We start from the raw sequence: 19,334 nt of genomic DNA on the forward strand, positions 1-19,334 counted from the left end.
TGTCAGCAAAAGCATTCTGAAAAGGAACTAACTGTCTACATCAGTGAGCATCTGACAAAACGCAAGTGGTTTAAGGAAGCAGGAGGAAATTAAAGGCACTTGGAGCGCCAGCAGCAAAATATTCGTCAAATGGAGCAACGGAGGACGCCGAATTACTTCTTGTCAAAGACAAGGAACCGGATACTTGAACATGACATCATCTCAATTACGATGGAAATTAAAGACCACAAAGACTTGAAGCAGCTTGGAACAATAACAACCGTATGCCAACAGTATTAAGAAACATTCATTTATCATCACAATAAATGATTGCTTGCTTACTATTGTGTCATTCAGTTAAAATGTTCACTCTAGTACTTAAATATTTATCCTCAATGTTTTTGATTTGTCTTATTTAAGATCTCCGCTTATTCTAACTTGTTTATTTCTAGTTATTAACAACTTATTCCGATTGTATCACTTGTTCCTTTTAATGTCATTTTTAAACCAGTTGAGACCGGATTGCAGTACCCAGATTGACCACCCGGTGGTACAATTTTCCACTTTTTTGCAGAAGGGAAAAGGAATTGGGTTTTTCCAACATAGAACTCACGACAAGAACAATAGATATGTTTATTACTTGAATCGGGATATAAAAAATTAACATACATGCAACGATATTGGCAATAATGCAGTTACATACAATGACAAGGAACTTTGACATGTGCTTGGAACGTGGTGTCAGAACTGATGTTTCCACTCGTAAGCATTAACGACCTCACACACATGCTATATACATAAACTTTGGTCAAGAACGCCATGAGAAAAGTGAATGCACAGATATTACAAAGGATTCCAAGCAAGACTATTCCATTTTGATCGGTAAAGCTGTTATAGTGTACAAAAAAAAACATTAAATTAGTGGGAATAAAACAAAAAAAGCACAATTATCAGCAGCATAGAAGCCACTTCTGATATTATATTATACATGTACCATTTTTTTTTCTGTTTGGCTTTTTGAGTGATCTTTCATAAGCCACTGTCTTCTCAGCACAGGCAATACTGCATAGAGTACATGGCAACAAACAGTTACGTAAAATATATGCATATAAAAAATACTGTCTCACATAGATGAGAGTTTAAAAAGGCACCGATGTGATCCACGTTGACTGCAACTATTAAAAATAACTTATAAAAAAATAACTAATAGCAAAAGTGTGGGTGAGCTTCATTTCTGCGGACACTGTGTGGAACACCGTGCACGTGTGGAAGCACCTTGGAGCTCGCAGCTCACAGTGAATAGCATACAAAAGAGGCACTTTGGAGCGCATGTGTGGATAAATTCACACGCACGGATGCATATTGTTAAGACCTGAGGATACCGGTGGAAAAGAAAATGTTGCGGTAGTCCTCGTGTGTTCACACGAAGGATTCCCCATGCAGTCAATATTTCAGTATTTTACTGCCACGTGAAAACTGAGGTAGTGTGTGATCGACTACACGTGTGGTAGTAAAACCTCTACGGCCTTGCAACATGAAGTGTGTATTATAGCTGGTAAATTAGGGCTATTTGTCCACGTGGCAGATACTCCGTTACTAAAAACAACATGAAACGTGGAACAGGGAGAAATCACCCTCGGCTACAACATGAACTGCGTGTATCCTTCAGCGCCTGTAACTATCACATCCATCCAGATCCTCATGGCCTCAGGGGAGGGGGCCACCATGTAGTAGACCCTGTCGTGAGTTTTGACGCTGAAGGTGAGGGAAGGGTTGGGGCTCTACAGGAGAGGGCACAATTTCTGAAATAAGACACTGCATCACACCGATAAAATATAAGTGAAGCTTTTTATTCCCCCCCTACCTTATGTGCATTCTTCAGGTGGTCATAGTACACTTCTTCTATGGCTTGGAAGTAGATCACTCCTTTCAGCTTGGCCTCATGCTTGTCTAAAAAATGCAGAAGGGACCTGTTACGCTTACGTCGACACCCAACATCTACCATGGCGACACATTGAGGAGGACAGTAAAGGATTTTTTGAATCGACAACAGTTTGTGAACATTGTTTTCTGCCATTCATGCATATTTTTGTTTGGATTCTTCTCCTCTTCTTTTGTGATATTTTTTATCTTATCTCACAGAGCCGCTGTTGTAATTTCCTTACGTCTCAACTACAAATGTAATAGGTGCCCTTTCATAGTTGCAGTCCGGGTTAATACTGCCTTGCTTTATTTTGACGCTGCACTAAACAGGAAGTCACTGTGTGCGTGTTTTCAAGTTGCGTAACTAGACCGGGGGCCCAAACTTTTTTTTTTTTGTTTTATATTTTGTAAACCAATCCATGTAGAAGTTGAATATATTTAAAGAAAAAACAGCCTCCATTTGAGGCTTTGTGTTACAGATGACAAAGCATGTTATTGATAGGAAGTTTTATCGGTTTGTTGATTTGGATTTGAATGGATTTGGATGAAATGTTCAGGAATTGTCGGAAATGGGATATGTTAGAACTGGATACATTTTGGGGGAGCTCCAGATTCACTGTCTGGGTCCAGCCATTTTTTAAAAAGATTCTTTAACATTGCGAGACGGGACTATTTTTGGCATTTGTGCGTATGACTCCACAAAAAAATGGTCAGAGCACTTGTTCGGGACATTCAGCCTCCCCGGTACATTGTGCTATCATGCCTGGTGTTAGCATATTAGCATGTTTTTATATTTTCATGGACAGACACAAATACAGGGTGTCCCGAATAATGCATACACCTTTTAGGAGCTGATAACTCAATTGTTTCGCACTATCATGCTCGGTGTTAGTATGTTAACATTAGCATAGTAGTATTTTTTTAGCCATTTTTATAGGTAAACACTATTATGCTTGGTGTTAGCGTTGTAACGTTGCCAATATGAGCTTACAAACATTTTTTGTGACTTTTATAAACCTCAGCAGACACTAAACGCTATCATGCTCGGTGTTAGCATGCTAATGTAATTATACTAACATTTTTAGCCTTTTCAGAGGTAGGCACTTATACAGACGCTTAGCGCTATTATGCTAGGTGTTAGCATGCTAACATTAGCATGTTAGCATTGTTGCCATTCTTTAAGTCATTCAAACCCTTCCATGGTGTTTTCATGATCAAGGAATGTAGTATGTAATATTTAAGGTGTAAATCACACTATGGGGGGAACTATGGCGCTCGGCGGGGTTTGGTCATTTTTTCTTTTAAGACATTTTTTTTTTTATTTCTTGTAATATTATACAATTCTTCCCAACCTAACTGCACATTTTTTGATATTTATTGATATTCTTTAATTGTTCAACTTTATGCTTCTAAAATATTTTTTTCCCCTCACAATATTCCGACTTCATTCTTTTAAATCACAACTTCTTTTCTCATAAGATTATCACTTTTAATTTCTTCTTATTATAACTTTATTCACCTAATGTTTTTACGTTATTCTGGTATTACTGTTTTTTTCTTCCATATTTGCTGTTGTTTTTTCAATTTTTCCTGTTTAATTGTATTTTTAGAATGTGCCAAGGGCCATTTAAAAAGCTTGCACTTTGGACACCCCTGAACTCGACAGTACTTATGTTGTTTCGCGATAATGACGACATTGACACTTATTCGTAATAAGAAAACAACGGACAAGGACTTGATGAGCTGGTCCTCATAGACGGCTTTTCGACATCAGCGGGTTCCACTGCACTCAATAAAACCATAAAAAATGTTGTGTTTGTGGGTCGAACCTGAGTAGTAGGACAGTGTACGTCGATTGCGGTCAAAGACGAACCAGCGCTTCTTCCAGGTTTTGATTTTGCCCCCCATCTTGACCAGGTAGCCCCTGCACGTCTTCTCGGAGATGGACAAGTGGAAGCACGTGTCTGCGCTGTGGCCCGCCGACTCGATGTGAGACCGCAGGTCAAAATCATCCTTCCGCACTGGTAGGTACCGTGTAAGTGGGCGGGACTAGAGGAGGAGACGAGGAAGAGATTGGCTTCCGACACTGCTGATCACATCTGAAAGTGTCAGGGTAGGAAGAGGTTGATCGTGATACCTGCACCCGCTGTTTCTCTCGTAGTTTCACCTCGCGGTCGATGAGTTTCTGACGCCTGCTGGTCTCCTCCTGGAGCATTTTCTCCAGCTCCTCCCGTCTCTTCTTCTCCTCCTCCAGCGCCAGCTTGCGCATTTCCACCTCCCTCTCCTTGACGTGACGTTACAGGTGTAGAACAACAGTTTATAGAGAGGAAGGGGAGGAGAAGTTAGTACACCCCTCACATTTCAGCAACCATTTTGAACCTTCTTTCGCAGATTTCTGAGTACACTGTCCAAATTGTGTCCAAAGTGTGATTTAGTGCGGGCGCCATTGTTTTCTAGCATTACTCATGTTTCCGCCACAGTGCTTGACTGTAAGCAATATCCAATTACCTTGGTGCTCACCTGTAGGGGTGTCCCGATCCGATATTGATATCTGATTATCGGTCTGATATCAGCAAAAAGAAGACTATATCGGCCTGGCCAGACTCCGTTCCAGTCCAGTGGTACCTCGGTTAGCATCCAAAAATCCTTGCTTAAATTTGGCCTTGGCTTGCCTTCGCCCGCTTGTTTAACCACCCAAAATACCGTCTGATTTGTCATCCTGGATCACGCACACAAGACGCGGGCGCCATTTCAGAGCAACGGCGTTTGTTTATACCAGAGTTGTAGAGTTGTAAACACATGGGCCGCACAAAAGAGAACACATCTTTTGATATGAATGAACTTGAAATATTGACCACAATTAATTGGTATTCACTTTATAGTAATTTCGGGTGGAAAATGGTGTATTCTGCATGTTCACATTTTGTTAACAGATAAGTAATCATCCAACATATATTTTACAAATATTGTTAATTGGTTAATTAATTTTAAAGTCATTCTGGGTCAAAATGTATATTTTGCATGGTTACATTTGGATAAAGTTTGACATGAGCACTTATAAACAGATTAGTAATCATGCAGCATATCTTTTATTCCAGTCTGATGTTGGCATTCTTCCATCCGAATGGCTTGAATTTGAGCATCACTTTTTTTTTGTCCACCGACGATGGCTACGGTTTAAATCTGCATCATAATTTATTACCGAAAAGTACAACACATACAACCAAGAATAGAACTCACAGCTGCACTGTGCGGGGATTGGAACACCCATATAAATAAAATCTTTGAGCGTAAACACTATTAATGCACAAAATCATCATCAAACGAACTTATTGGTTGATAGGATGCACACAGACACCGTGTGCTGTCTCCTTCTTGCTTTCTGCTCCGTTCAGTCATGGTTTGGGTGTGCTCTGCTGCCATCTAATGTCTGTCCTTTGTAGTACACAGGGGAGGAGTCCAGGCACACCTGACACTAATTTCCTGAGGACTATATAGTGCCTGAGTCTCCTCTCACTCTTTGCCAGAACGTCTTCTAACGCACACCTGATTCCCATTGTTTCTTGTTACCCTGTTCCTTATTCTGGTCCCTAGCTTGTTCGTCTACCGTGAGTATTGTGCTTTGCCTGCTTGTGTAGCATTGGACATTGTTTTTTCCTGCTTGTGTAGCAGTGGACATTGTGCAGTCTAGACTTTATCGGTTATAGTGCTTAGCTGTCCCTGTTGCCTTTTGTAACAGTGATTTTTTTTTTTGTTTGTTTGTACTTTTATTACCTGCTAACCGTGTGTGCAGCGTCTTTAGTTATTTTTTTTCCCGCGACTCGGTCCGGTGTTTTTGTTAGTATTTTTCCCCTGTGGACATTCTCAGTTCTTGTTTTGTACTTTTGTGTTTTTCATTATTAAACTCCTTTTGTTTCACGGAAGTGTCTCGCGTCCTGTCTGCATAGTGAGTCCTACATACGGCCAAGCGCCATTTTGTGACACGTTCTCCACTGCGCTCCCGTAATTGAGAGTGATAGGCGCTAATTGTTCATTTTTATTCGCGTACCCCACTTTGGGAACCTAGGCTGTAGAGCGTATCTATTTTCGGCCTTATCACCTTATGTTCAAGGAGTCGGTTCTTTTCTGCTTGGGCTTCTCTCAGCAAACGCTCCATCTCCTCTAGCTTGGCCACGTTCGAAGTACTCGCACTGTAACACACAAAACACAAGGAATGTTCATACTATTGATAGCACTGTCAAAAATAAGGCGTTAATGGCGGTAAGTAATTTGTTTCATTAATTACGTCAAATATTTTTGTGTAATTAACGCATGCGCACCAGAGCAAGCACGCCTCTGTTATGACGGTAGATGGAAGCACAGTGGAGCGTCCCCACAGTCTGACCTGAACGCATCAACAGCAGTGCAATGCCAACACCATATACTGTATGTATCTCCAACTCGCACACGTCTCTAGGCCCTTCATCCTGCGAACAACGATTCCTCATTCTCATTACAACGCGAGATGCATTCAGGGACACTCCCACATCACAAAAATGGCTTTACGATGCGTGTGTGTTCGCAAATAAACAGGAAGATAAAGAAAAACATGAAGTGGATATTATCACTCCGTAACTCCTTAATTCGGTAAACAAGTAAATCGACCTTAAATTACGTGATGTCTTTGAACGCAGTCCCTCATTGCTCATAACCGAGTTCAAAGTGTGATTCAAATGTTCTGCTACTATTAAAGAGACTAGTGTGGTATCTTTTAGCTTGATTGACATATTCAGTTCATTTGAAGCTGTTCATACATATAAATATATATAAATCTGTCATTTATCTGTCTCCATTAAATACAGTAAAAAAAATGGCCATATTTCAGACATAGTTGCTCATCATGATTAATTAATTTACAAACTGTGATTAATCTGATTACATTTGTTATAATTTGACAGCCCTACTTATTTACCATATACCGTATTTAGGCCCTTCTCCAAATGTGCCAATGTCCTCTCGGAAGGGAAATAGATGTTATGTCAGTGTTATGATAGATGGTGCACATTAAGACGCAGTCTAAACAAATTGGGGGAGGGAGGAGAGTCAGTGAAGTACAGTGCAAGAGATAGAAATGGGAAAATAATTCGGAATTGTAAAGTCTTACCTCAGTCGATACGAGGGAATCGCACTCATTGTCTTAGTTCAAACCTTTTAAGGATTCACACTACAAAAATCACATTTTTGTTGCTCCCACATGTGTATTTAAAAAAAAAAAAAAAGAGTAAAACAGTAATCCATATGGGAGCCGTAGTGTGGCTCAGTAACGGTTTGGAAATGTGTAGAATCTATGTACTGGAACAAGAACATACCATGAAACAAGAGGACGGGATGGTTAAAAGTTTGAATAAAGAGGGAATGGATGCACACATGGTTTTAGTCCAAATGTGGGGGGCTGGACCCCCAAATGAAATCATACTGGTATGTTCGGTGCATCAGAACCTGAGGGGGTTGACTATGAGAGTACACACAAATTTTCCCTCTTCCGTAACCTGACCCTTGTAACGCTAATCAAGAGAGTAACCCAAAACATGCACAGATGTACCCGGTATACATCCTATTCTCTAAGGAGGAAGAGGTTGCTTTGCTTTAAATCCACACACACACACACACACATTTTGTATTAACGTCCTATTTGTTCAACACAGACCTGGAGATGTTGTCAGGAGAGCACGCAGAGATGCTGGTCTCAATGGAGTCCGTGCTATCCACGCTCATCGTGTCAAACGCCTGGTTGTCGCGGTATCCGAAGGCATCGAGGTAGACGTTGGTCTGGGACGACGCTCGGGAGCTCGGCTGACCTGGACGCACAAGACGCAAGCAGGGGAAAAGATCAGTAGCTTCAGCAGCACAACTTCTATTCGGTGTCGTCAGTATCGTACCTGTCTGCGTCACTCCCTCTGGGACAACAGTTTGCCCAGTTGGCTTCAGGTTTGGGTCACTAAGTCCCGCCACTGTGGCTAATATTCCAGCGCAAGCGATAAAATAAGATCAAATGAAAAAATATACTACAGCTACTTCAGGAACATGAATTAGTTCAAGGCTGGATGAATGCTCAGAAGCAGAGGGAGAAATAATGGCAGCGTTTACACGTCCAAAGCTCTGCCTTTGGGTACAGGAAGAAGACACAAACACACAAACTGATAGCATCTGCCGTTTGCAGCAGACACACCCATCTGATGAGCCGAATCAAGAGACCAAAAGGGGCTCAGGGACCATGCGGATGAAATGAAAAGGCAACTACTCCACAAAAATATTTTCAAAATGTTTGAATACCTTTTTGGATGAAGTAGTCACATACAGTCAGTCACAAGTGAGTATTTAGCATGCACAACATTTGTGTAGGTGGAAGTTCAGTATGTCACAGTACATGTTGGAATTCAGAGTTCCCCTAAAGGCACCGCAGTTTTGGCAGCACTCGAGCAGCTCCAGACTATGGGGCTACCACCATGCACCGCAATTATCTTGCCACGCACATACTGCCATTCAAACTGTACACTGTACACTACTCTACAGCACAATATAGCACAAAAGTGAGTACACCCCTCACATTTCTGCAAATATTGCATTATATCTTTTAATTGGACAACACTAAAACAACACTTTGGTAAAATGTAAAATAAGTCGATGTACAGCTTGGACACGTGTAAATGTCCCCTCAAAATAACTCAACACAAAGCCACTAATGTACAGTGTAAACCATTGGCAACACAAGTGAATACAACCTTATGTTAAACTGCAAAAATTGGCCCCAATTAACCATTTTGTCTCCCCGGGGTCAAGTGACTCGTTAGTGTTGGGGTATGAATGGGGAACAGGTGTTCAACATGACACTTCATGGCAAAGAACTCTGAGGATGTGAAAAAAAGAATTGTCGCTCTAGATCAGTGCTTCTCAAATAGTGGGGCGGGCCCCCCTGAGGCGGCGCGGTGAACTGTCGGGAGGGGCATGAGAGGCAGGGAGGACTTTCATTATTAGTGCAGACCTGCCAACATGTGTGAATTTGTCGTACTCTGCATTCAATTTTGACTCTTGAATATGCCTGTATGCTTCACTGCTCTCCATTTTGTTGCATTTGGCTGGTTTCACTTTCGAGTTCAGTCTGTACAGTGCGGATAAATAGATATTAAGATGGAAGAAGATTGCAAACACCCTGAAACTGAGCAAAGAACATGTCATGAGTCTGGTGCTGCTTTGCTGCCCTCTGCTGTTCCCTTGTTGCAGCACACTGCCGATCTAGGGGAGGAGCTCATGCGCACCTGTATGCAATCAAGCCACTATTACTTAATGCCTGTTTGAGTGTTTGTTACTTGCCAGTTTGTCTTACCATGTTTTCTCATGCTACCTTGTACCCTTGCACTGTGGTCTGCCCTGCCTTTTGTGAGTACTTTGATATTTCCTGTTCATGTTTTGCAACAGTGACCTTCTGTTTGTACTTTGTTCCTGCTAGTTCTTATTGCCGTGATTTTTGGTTAGTATTTTTTGTTTTTTCCTGCTTTTCGTTCATTTGTACTTTGTCTATTTATGTTTTTTCCCGTGACTAGGCTCGGAGGTTTTTGTTATTAATCTTATGGACATTTTCTGTTATTTGTACTTTTTGTTAATACATTTGTTAACACGGACTACTTGGTTTTCTGCATTTCGGGATTCTGCCAAACGGCTACACACTGCCCGTGACCGGACAAACTGGCCAAAATGGATCCCGCAGAGCTAGACCATTTCCGTTCCGCGCTTTCACACCAGGGGCAATTAGTGGGCAGCCATGAGCAGTCCTTCAAGGATATTTTGGGGGCTATCAGTGCTTTGTCTGCGAGCGTTGCCGCCTTGGAGCAGCGTCTCGAACCATCTGCCACTCCTAGCCCGTACAGCGAAGCTATGGCTCCCGCTAGTGCCTCACAATTGGTTGCTTACCGACAACCTATTATCCCTCACCCACCTAGTTTTTCTGAGGAGACTGGCTCTTGCGAGCAATTCATTCACCAGTGCTCACTAGTCTTCAATCAGCAACCTCGCACTTACTGTTCAGACCCCACTAAGATAGCATTCATTATGAGTTTGCTTTCTGGGAATGCAGCCACCTGGGCGGTAGACATCAGCAAGGCTCAGCCGACTATTCGCTCTTCCCTGCCATTTATTCTTGAACGAACTCAAAAGTTTTTGACCACCCTATTTGATGTAGAGCAGCCGGTAGCAGGCTTTTGGACCTGAAGCAAGGGAGTAACTCAGTAGCTGCTTTCTCCATTGAGTTCTGGCCGCAGAGAGCGGTTACGACGATGTAGCCTTACGTGATGTTCTTTTGTAAAGCACTCAACCTCTCCTGAAGGATGTATGTACTTGCAGTGCGGGATGAAACCACTACCCTCGACGACATCATCGACCTGGCGGTACGTCTGGATAATTGATTAAGGGAGAGAGAACAAGAGCACTCTAAGTAGGCAAGTCAGCTGGGCCAACACCACATTGATACCAAGGGAGGTCGAGTTCGTGGATACTACCGTGACACCGCCCAACCCAACCTTCGGAGGAACGCAGGCGGCTGACTGCAGACCAGCGCAACTGTCATCGCCAGCTGTGGTTATGCTTCTACTGTGGGGGAGCCAATCATCGTCTGGTTCAATGCCCGGTGAGACCTACACCTCGCTCGTAACAGCTGCCGGACGTCGTGACCACGAGTACGCAGGAGTCAAGCGATACCGCCCCAATGATTGACTCACCGTATCGACTTGTGAGTATAATAAGGAAGGCGCAGGAACTACGCCACTAAGACTCCAGGTATCAGGAACTATCGGGGGGGGGGGCAAGAGCATTGCCGTATCGGCACTGAGACTCGGGAGCTGACTGTTTCCTGGACACTGTTTTGTGGACGAGTACAAAATTAACAAGGTTCGGTTAATTAAGCCCAAGGAAGTGCTCTCCTTAGATGGGCAGTTGCTAGCCGAAGTGTTTTCAGACCAAACCATTGACTCTCCAACTCTCTGCTAACCATAATGAATCTATTCAGTTTTTTGTTATTCCCTCACAATCAGCTGCTGTAGTTTTGGGACTAACATGGCGTAAACTCCACAATCCCGCTATTGACTGGCAAGCTAGGAACATTAAGACCTGGGGAATTTTGTTATACGAATTGTCTTCGTTTTGCAGTGTCTGCCGCCAGCACCCCTCTTTGTGGGCCTCCTACCTCCCCCTGGGTGGAATATGCCCACAACTCACTTGTCAGCTCGTTTACAAGTAACTCTCAATTTAAAGCTGCTTATGGGTACCAATCCCCTCTGTTCCCTTCCCAGGAGATGGAGATTTCTGTGCCGGCCGTCCACTTGCACTTAAGGCGAGCCCGCCGTGTTTGGAGGGAAACCAGAGCAGCGCTGACTCGGCCGGCGGCACGTAATCGTCGGCTGACCGACACCGGATACCTGCCCCTACATGTCAGCCGGGCCAAGAAGTATGGCTCTCTTCCCGCGACCTTCCTTTGGCGGGAACAAATAAGAAGCTGGTTTGTGGGTCCTTATGTCATAGACACCATCATCAGCCCTTCATCCGTCAGGCTCAAGCTTCCCCCGGCTATGAAAGTTCATCCAGTGTCCACCAGCCGAGCCTCTGCCGCACATGATCGATGGCCTGCCCACATGCACGGTCAGAGCCATTTAGGACTCTAGAGAAGTGCAGTACTTGTTCGACTGGGAGAGTTATGGGCCGGAGGAGGGCTCCTGGGTGGCCCGCTCCTGTGTCCTGGACCCCTCCTTGACTAGCAACTTCAACTCTCTCCATCCTGATAAGCCAGGTAAGGCGTCAGGGGCTGCCTTATGGGGGAGGTGGTACTGTCATGAGTCTGGTGCTGCTTTGCTGCCCTCTGCTGTTCTCTTGTTGCAGCACACTGCCGACCTACAGGAGGAGCTCATGCGCACCTGTATGCAATCAAGCCATGATTACTTCATGCCTGTTTGAATGTTTGTTCCTTGCCAGTTTGTCTTACCATGTTTGCTCATGCTACCTTGTGCTCTGCTCTACCCTGCCCTGCCTTTTGTGAGTACTTTATTTCCTGGTCATGTTTTGCAACAGTGACGTTTTGTACTTTGTTCCTGCTAGTTCTTATTGCAGAGACTTTTTTTGGTTAGAATTTTCTTTTCCTGCTCGCCCTGTGTGCAGCGCTTTTCCTTCATTTGTACTTTTGTCTTTTTCTTTCCTGTGGCTAGGCTCGGAGGTTTTTGTTATCTTATGGACATTTTCTGTTATTTGTACATTTAACACTGACTACTTGGTTGTCTCTGCAGTCGGAGATTCTACCAAACAGCTACACACCGCCCGTGACAGAACATGCAGTAATTTAACAGACAGCTTAATGCCGCCCGCCATATCAGTGCTTTTGAAATGATGCTGTTGCTTTAACAGGGTCTGAATCCCACAGCAACTTAACACTCAAAGGTATAACTAATAACAATACAAACATGTACCAATATTAGTAATGCCAACAAAAACAGCATTTTAAGGTTTTCCCATAATGCATTTCATTGCAGGACAAGCAGCATAGAGCATGGTTGGATGGCACAGCAATGCTGCCGCTGCCCGCCAGAGGAGCCCAGAGTGGGGCTGATGTCACTGCAGCGCCCCAATGAATGAAACACATTCTGTTGAAACTTTAAGAGCCCCCCCCACCCCCCCCCCCCCCCAAAAAAAACTCGTATTGGTACATGTGTATATTTCTGAGCCTATACCTTTTGCGTGTTAAGTTGCTGTGATGAGTTTAGTGTTCTTTGCAAGATGAGATCGTGAGTCAGACTGTTATAATGGCCTCCTGTGCTTTCAAATGGCTTGACAAGCTTGTGAGTGCACTGATACCTTGTGATTGGCTCCTGCCAAAGAAAGAGCTACCGTTTCCTCACTAACTTGTTAGTACACACAGTTTTTAAACAATTAGTAGTTTCGAAGTAAAGTCGATTTCACGAGCTCAGAACATAGCCATAAGTTGGCCACACGGCTGTATAAGCCGCAGCGTTCAAAGTTTAAAAAGTAGCTTGTACACGGGAAATTAGGGTAAATAAGTGATAAATTCATCAAATCCACAACAACCTGTCATAATTATTACAATACAGAACGCAGGAACATTTTACAGTGCTTTGAGTGCATATATTCCGCACAATTCGAGCAGAAATTGATCATTAATACACCATTCTAGCCACAAGCTGTGTCGTGAAAACACCTCACTCACCGTGGGTGCATAAGGAGGAAGTGTTGTGTGTTGGTGTGCATAGTGACAAAAAATGTGTGCAAGTTTACCATGCCGGAATTGAGCACTGCTGTTGTCGTGTTAAGATCAACAATCGAGCTTAAAAAGAGGGTCACACTCTGTGCCTCTGTGGAGACGTTGCATTACTTGCAAGACTATTGCAACGTCACCTTCAAGCACATGTTGCTGGACGCTGGTGAGTCTGCATTCATTTACCACCTGTACGCATCCCTAGTCACATATGAAGACCTGTAATTGTTGATGCAGATTAATGCGTGTGTACCTTTTTGCAGACGTCGGCATTCTGTTTCCTTGTTGGATAAGGAGAGAATTCTGGGAAGAATGCTGCCACAGCTTGTGCTCTGTACCAGTGGTGGATGCGGCTGTAAACAAACTGTGTTAAAATGCATTTCCACACAGTGTGTGCATTAAAATAACAAAATCAGTCAAGTTAAAAAATATAATACTATACCATAAAAAAATTAAAATTAAAACATAAAAAAAATGTAAAACAAAATCAAATCAGACTATTAAACACTTTTTAAGTGGTGAGCGAGCTTATGGTGAGTCAAGTTTACGGTAGATTTAACTTTTTTTTTCTTTTCTAAGACACTCGTGAAGGAATACCTTAGTAGGGAAACTACGCCCGAGTGTTGCACATGAGAACTGGGGTGTCATGATGGGTGTTGTTTTCTTTCTGGGTAACGTGTCACTGAGATGGGACGAGCCATCTCTGTCCGATCGCTTCCTCTCCTCCAGCAGCCGGAAATGCTGATGAAAAACAAATGGCACACAGAGAGAAAGGGGTTTGTTGCAATGTTGGCAATTTTGCTGTAATTTACTCATTCAATCCCAGCCATTTTTCAAAAAACAACCCCTTCAGTAACTATTTTAGTACCCCATAGACAATTTTGACTGATCTTTCAAGGCACACAGAATATTGTGTTCTTTGGCTGTATAAACATGGTACCTCTAAAAGAAAGGTTACACTCCCCTCTTTCATCAGAAAACGTTTGTTTCTACCTTTTTCCGTTTAGTAATCACGAAATGATCAATTGCCGACTAAAAAAAGGGAGAAAAACAGCTTTTTGTGAAAAGATACATGTCAAACTTTCACTTTGGCACAAATATTTTACGTTTGTGACAGCTCAAATATCTAATCAACTATACCACAACATAAACATGCACGTGTGCATGCGTTAAAATGTCCCTACAATGCATAACCTTCCGCACGCTACACTCCTCCACGTTCTTCCACTTCCTCCTTGCTGCCGTGCATGTTTCTTCCATTCAAATTCACTTGCTGAGCTCTTACCAAATGCACTTCTGCCACCTTGTGTCCGTTTTTATGGCTTAAAACTGCTCTAAGAGTTTATTAGTTTCTGCCTCTTGCACAAAAAAACGTAAAAGACGTAGAAATATGTCTTTGGGATCAGGCTTTCGGGTTTATAAAAATGTACAAATACGTCTTTGGAGTTAAAGATTTAAAAGTTTAAGTCCCAACAAGTCCCATTTCAGGGTCTCATTAAGTTTCCTTGGGTGCCATCTAGTGGCTTTATCGTACATAGCTATGCATTTTAGTGTCTTAGTTCATAATTCTTAAACTGTGGTACTGGTGGCACTCGTAACACCATTTTAATTGAAAATAATTTTAGCTAAAAATGTAATTATATATAAAAAATATCAGCAACACAACTGTAAAATAATTATACAAATACACATTTATTTACCAACTATTCACTAAAATTTCATTCACATAAAATTGTCCTTGTTTAAATATTAAAGGGACTGTGTGCAGCTGGCTCAAGTTAAATTTTTTTGCACCCAAAAAAATATAAGAACACCACCACCAACTAGCATATGTTTCCACTAGTGGTTTAAAAGAACAGATTGTACAAAAGTTGATTTTTCACAATTAGGAGTTAAACTGCATACAAATTATTGTACATTTTCTATACTGGCATTCATGGCTGTCACTCACGGCTGCCTGGCGTCCACGTACATGTCGTAGTGTGCACACACACACACACACACACACACAAAAAAGCAGTCTTGATGAGGCACCAAGAATTTACATTCATGGTGTTGTTATGACAGGCCATACATTCAATGATAGCCAACATGAGTAGCTAAACTTTGCCAAATCACCATCATTAGCTGTTAAAATGAACTAATGCGTGTGTTACAAGAGGCCTACTTTGCGTTCTCAAAGCAGGAAGAGGGTGCGACATAATGCATGAGGACGCCTGGGAACCTGTTGCATACAGTCCCTTTAATAATGTGTAGCTCACCTATTCACGCTCACGCTCCAAGCCAATTACAAAAACAGCGCTGGCAAAGCAAAATGTTATTGAGGTGGTATGTAGTTTGAGAACCACTGTTGTAGTTCATAGCGGAACCTTGTGTTTAGCTTTTTCGTTAACTTCTTTGTGTTTTTGTGTGTGTATACTGTAACGAATACAAATCATTTCAAACTTGGGCAGACGCACATGCTATAAAGTTACCTGCCTCTGTCGGCGATGGTGCTTTTTGACAGGAAGTGGAGGAGGGGGAGAGTCTGGGAGGGGGGAAGGCTCTCGATATGTCACCATGATCTCTGGCCAGTGCACAGAGATTGTTTTGGAGGCGCGCGGATATAGATGGGACGAGGAGAAAGAAGAGAGACAGTCGCAGGCAGGGGAGGAAGAGAGACAGAGCTTTTGGAGAGAAAAAAAAAAAAAGAGAAGAACACCGTCAAGAGGACCACAATGGAGGGAAAAGCAGCCGCAACTCGACACACCTCGTCCTCTGTGACGTTGTCAGGGGAGGGGTTTATATCGGAGTCGGGGACTGGTTTAGGGTCCATCCCGAACTGTGAGTATAGCTCATTGAGTTCACTGACTGTGACATAGCCCTTGTATCATGTGGAGACATAATGTGAGGCACATAAAGATGTTTAGTGATTATTATGATGGTCGTAATGAGAATACAAGCGGAACAGACACAAACAGATGAAGTACCTCGGCATTCTTGAGGAAAAGAGAGGAAAGGAGGGAGGATGGGAGGTCACACAAGGTGACTGCAAGAGGAGAAGCTGCAGCAAAGGTGCTGTCATGGAAACCGCCGCTAAAAGACTGACACACAGGAGGACAATCCAGGACAAAGTTGGAGAAATGTATTTTGTGCGCGTTTGTGTGTGTGTCACGAGTCAATCAAACCTACCTCCCTTAAGGTGTAACTTTGGCCACCAGTGAGGTCAGCATATTTTCGGTCAAGAGGTGCAAGGTTTTCTTTCTCCTGGTAAAAATAAAAACGTGTTAAATTACATCATTTTGACAAACTATGCTTAATTTGAAAATGGAGCTTTTTGTACCCTTTGCAGCATCGCTTCCAGGGTGCTCCTCTCCTTCAGGAAGCTTTCTTTCTCTCGCTCAGCCTGCTGGGTAATCTGTTCCGCCTGCTTCTTCAGGGTCAACAGTCGCTCCTGGTAAAAAAAACAAAACTTAAGATGCTGTAGCCGATGAATGGATGACCAAAACTGGAGCTATAAGCGAACCTTGCGGGTCACAGTGCTCCGCTGGTAGTCGGCGATCTCTCGGAGAAGCTGCTGCATCTGCGTCTCCTTCTCCTCGTCCTGCCTACTCTCTCTCTCCAGCTGCTGGAACTCCAGGTCCTCAAAGCGCTTTGTCTCCGTCTCGAGTGCCTCAAAGTCCTGGACACACACCAAAATAGGCTCATAAACACACAGTTGACACAACATTGTTGTAGTTTTCAGTGGTGTAAAACTGCATACTTTGCACCTATCGTGTAGTTAATAAGGCAATGCTCATATATATTCATACACAGGTTCAGCTAATATTGTGGAGTGTGGGTGCAAGGCAGGGATGTCCAAAGTGACGCCAATTTGTGGATTGTGGCTATTTTTTATTGGCCTGAGGCACAGTGTAAAAATACATTTAAACCCCCAAAAATGGGAAGAATAGAGCAAAAAAGCACAACATAAATTTGACTTCCTGGTCCCCGGCCACATTTTCCAGTTCCACCGGAAGGACACCAAGGTGTTCCCAGGCCAGCTGTGAGACATAATCCCTCCAGCGTGTCCTTGGTCTGTCCGGGGGCCTTCTCCCGGCTGGGCATGCCCGGAACGCCTCACCAGGGAGGCGTCCTGGATGCATCCGGACTAGCCACCTCAACTGGCTCCTCTCAATGTGAAGGAGCAACGGCTCTACTCTGACCCCCTCCCGGATGACTGATTTGGATGAAATTTTCAGGAATTCTTGGAAATGGGATATGGAAGAACTGATTACATTTTGGGGGTGATCCAGATCACCGTCTGGATCCAGGAATTTTTTAAAAAAGGATTCTTTAACATTGCGAGAAAGGACCATTTTCGGCATTTGTGCATATAACGCCACAAAAAATGGCCAGAGCACTTGGACTAAAATGAAATACAGGACAAGTTTCCAACAGGTTCTCCAAAATATCAAAGACTGATAAAAAAAAATGTAGGATTAATATTTAGGTGTGAATCACATTATGGGGGGAACAATGGCGCTTGGCGGAGGTCTGCGCTCTCCTAGTGCAAATGATGGCATGCAGCATGTTACAATTTAGTTTCAAACAACCAGGTTTTCTGACTATTGCTGTGTTTGGGGGGGGGATAATAGATATGATAATAGAAAGAACTAAGAATTGGTTAGTTTCCCCTATAATTAATCAGGTGAATGTTGTGAAATGCCCATCCCTAATATGAATACCAACAAAACAACAGAGCAGAAACCAGAGAAACATGTAGAGCCCGATACGGATACGGAGATCACATGACTCATTCTACATTAGAATTATCCCTCACCCTGGCATGGAGGTGCTGTCTCTGCATGGGTCCGAGCGTGTGCGTGTGTGCGCGCGGGAGCTGTGAATGTTCAGTGTGTGTGTACTGACCCTGGCTAGCTGCTCCTGCAGGGGCTCCTTGGTGGCCTCGGGGCAGCTGTCCAGCTGGGAGCGCTGCTCACACACAATCTGAGCCAACCTCTCTACTCTGCCCTTTTCTGCCTGGAGCAACTCACACGCCTGGTACACACACACGGGCATGGCCACATATGCACATACAAGCCCACACGCACACAAGGACAGGTGCAACAACAGGCGCACACACACGCAGGGCATAAAGAGGATGGCAGCGTTAGTGGGATTGAAGGAGCCACCGTTAGTTACCGAGGTGATCAGGTCAGCAATATTAGCACGTAAAGCGGGGAATCGGCAGTAGAATGATATTTATTTAAGGATGGAAAGCCACTCAGTAGGATTTGGACATTTGGTGTGTGTCTGAAAAGGGTGATGGAAAAAGCTGATGGGGGAATGAGGGCGAGGATATGAATTGGGTTAACTCACACACATTATTGATTTTTAACATACACAGGCATCCAAAATCTATACAAGCACTCAGCTTCATCTACTCTGAAACCAAACTTTTAATCAACGCTCTCTTTCACTCTCCCTTTCTCTATCAAACTATAACCACAGGTGATTATGTATAAAGACAAAAAATATATTCTTTAATCCACTTCCAAGCTCCATCTTGTTGGCAGGTACATACACAATGTATATGTCAAAGTGTGTGTGTGTGTGAGATAGGATGCCTTGGTGACCGCTTTACCCTGGGTAGTATTAGCAGTTATATATTTGGATCAGAGACAGCATGAGAAGGATTAGCACCTACCGCTTAGTCACATGACCTCAAAATATAAGTGTGCCTTTGACTAGCATATATATTTACACGCATAGCCATATCACAGCAAAAAGAAACGCACATGCTGTTTATTACGCATGTTGCAACGCAATCCTCCCCCAACCCACTGGCTACCTGATATGATAACGCATCCGAGCTAACGTGGGCCTGGATATGTTCCCTGAACGCCATTCTAAATACCATTCCCCCACATTGAGCACTGAGCAAAAAAAAAAAAGGAAATACCTTTTCTCTTTCCTGCTGAGATTTGGTCTCCATGTCGGCTATTTTGCTGTGAAGTGCCTCCAGGGCGTCTTTTTCCTGCTGCAGGGCAGCTAACTCCGACTCCTGCTCCGCCTCCACCAGCGCTCGCTCGACCTCCACCTTTGGTAAAGACATGACTGGGTGAAAACTTGACACACCGTGACTAAATATTCATGTTCTCCCAGCTATTATTAGTCTTATTGT

General features: G+C 43.3%; 1 protein-coding gene across 4 annotated transcripts in view; it reads right to left on the reverse strand.

Annotated features, from left to right (window-relative positions):
- Nucleotides 1–598: 598 nt before the first annotated feature.
- The window catches only part of phldb2b (pleckstrin homology-like domain, family B, member 2b), a 49,825-nt gene continuing 31,089 nt past the window's right edge, over nucleotides 599–19,334 (reverse strand). For 3 of the 4 annotated variants that reach the window (XM_054765560.1, XM_054765559.1, XM_054765563.1), the window contains 13 exons: nucleotides 19,113–19,250; nucleotides 18,080–18,208; nucleotides 16,695–16,850; nucleotides 16,512–16,622; nucleotides 16,361–16,435; nucleotides 13,787–13,930; nucleotides 13,443–13,542; nucleotides 7,589–7,739; nucleotides 6,002–6,092; nucleotides 4,040–4,186; nucleotides 3,732–3,951; nucleotides 1,844–1,929; nucleotides 599–1,760 (listed from right to left, as the gene is read on the reverse strand). In XM_054765560.1, coding sequence (XP_054621535.1) covers nucleotides 1,620–1,760; nucleotides 1,844–1,929; nucleotides 3,732–3,951; nucleotides 4,040–4,186; nucleotides 6,002–6,092; nucleotides 7,589–7,739; nucleotides 13,443–13,542; nucleotides 13,787–13,930; nucleotides 16,361–16,435; nucleotides 16,512–16,622; nucleotides 16,695–16,850; nucleotides 18,080–18,208; nucleotides 19,113–19,250 — 1,689 coding nt within the window. In that variant the 3' untranslated portion in view covers nucleotides 599–1,619. The remainder of the gene's footprint in view (nucleotides 1,761–1,843; nucleotides 1,930–3,731; nucleotides 3,952–4,039; nucleotides 4,187–6,001; nucleotides 6,093–7,588; nucleotides 7,740–13,442; nucleotides 13,543–13,786; nucleotides 13,931–16,360; nucleotides 16,436–16,511; nucleotides 16,623–16,694; nucleotides 16,851–18,079; nucleotides 18,209–19,112; nucleotides 19,251–19,334) is intronic. The other variant, XM_054765561.1, reaches the window with a different exon arrangement.

This window comes from Dunckerocampus dactyliophorus, chromosome 21 (assembly GCF_027744805.1).
Source record: "Dunckerocampus dactyliophorus isolate RoL2022-P2 chromosome 21, RoL_Ddac_1.1, whole genome shotgun sequence".
Classification (NCBI taxonomy): domain Eukaryota; kingdom Metazoa; phylum Chordata; class Actinopteri; order Syngnathiformes; family Syngnathidae; genus Dunckerocampus; species Dunckerocampus dactyliophorus.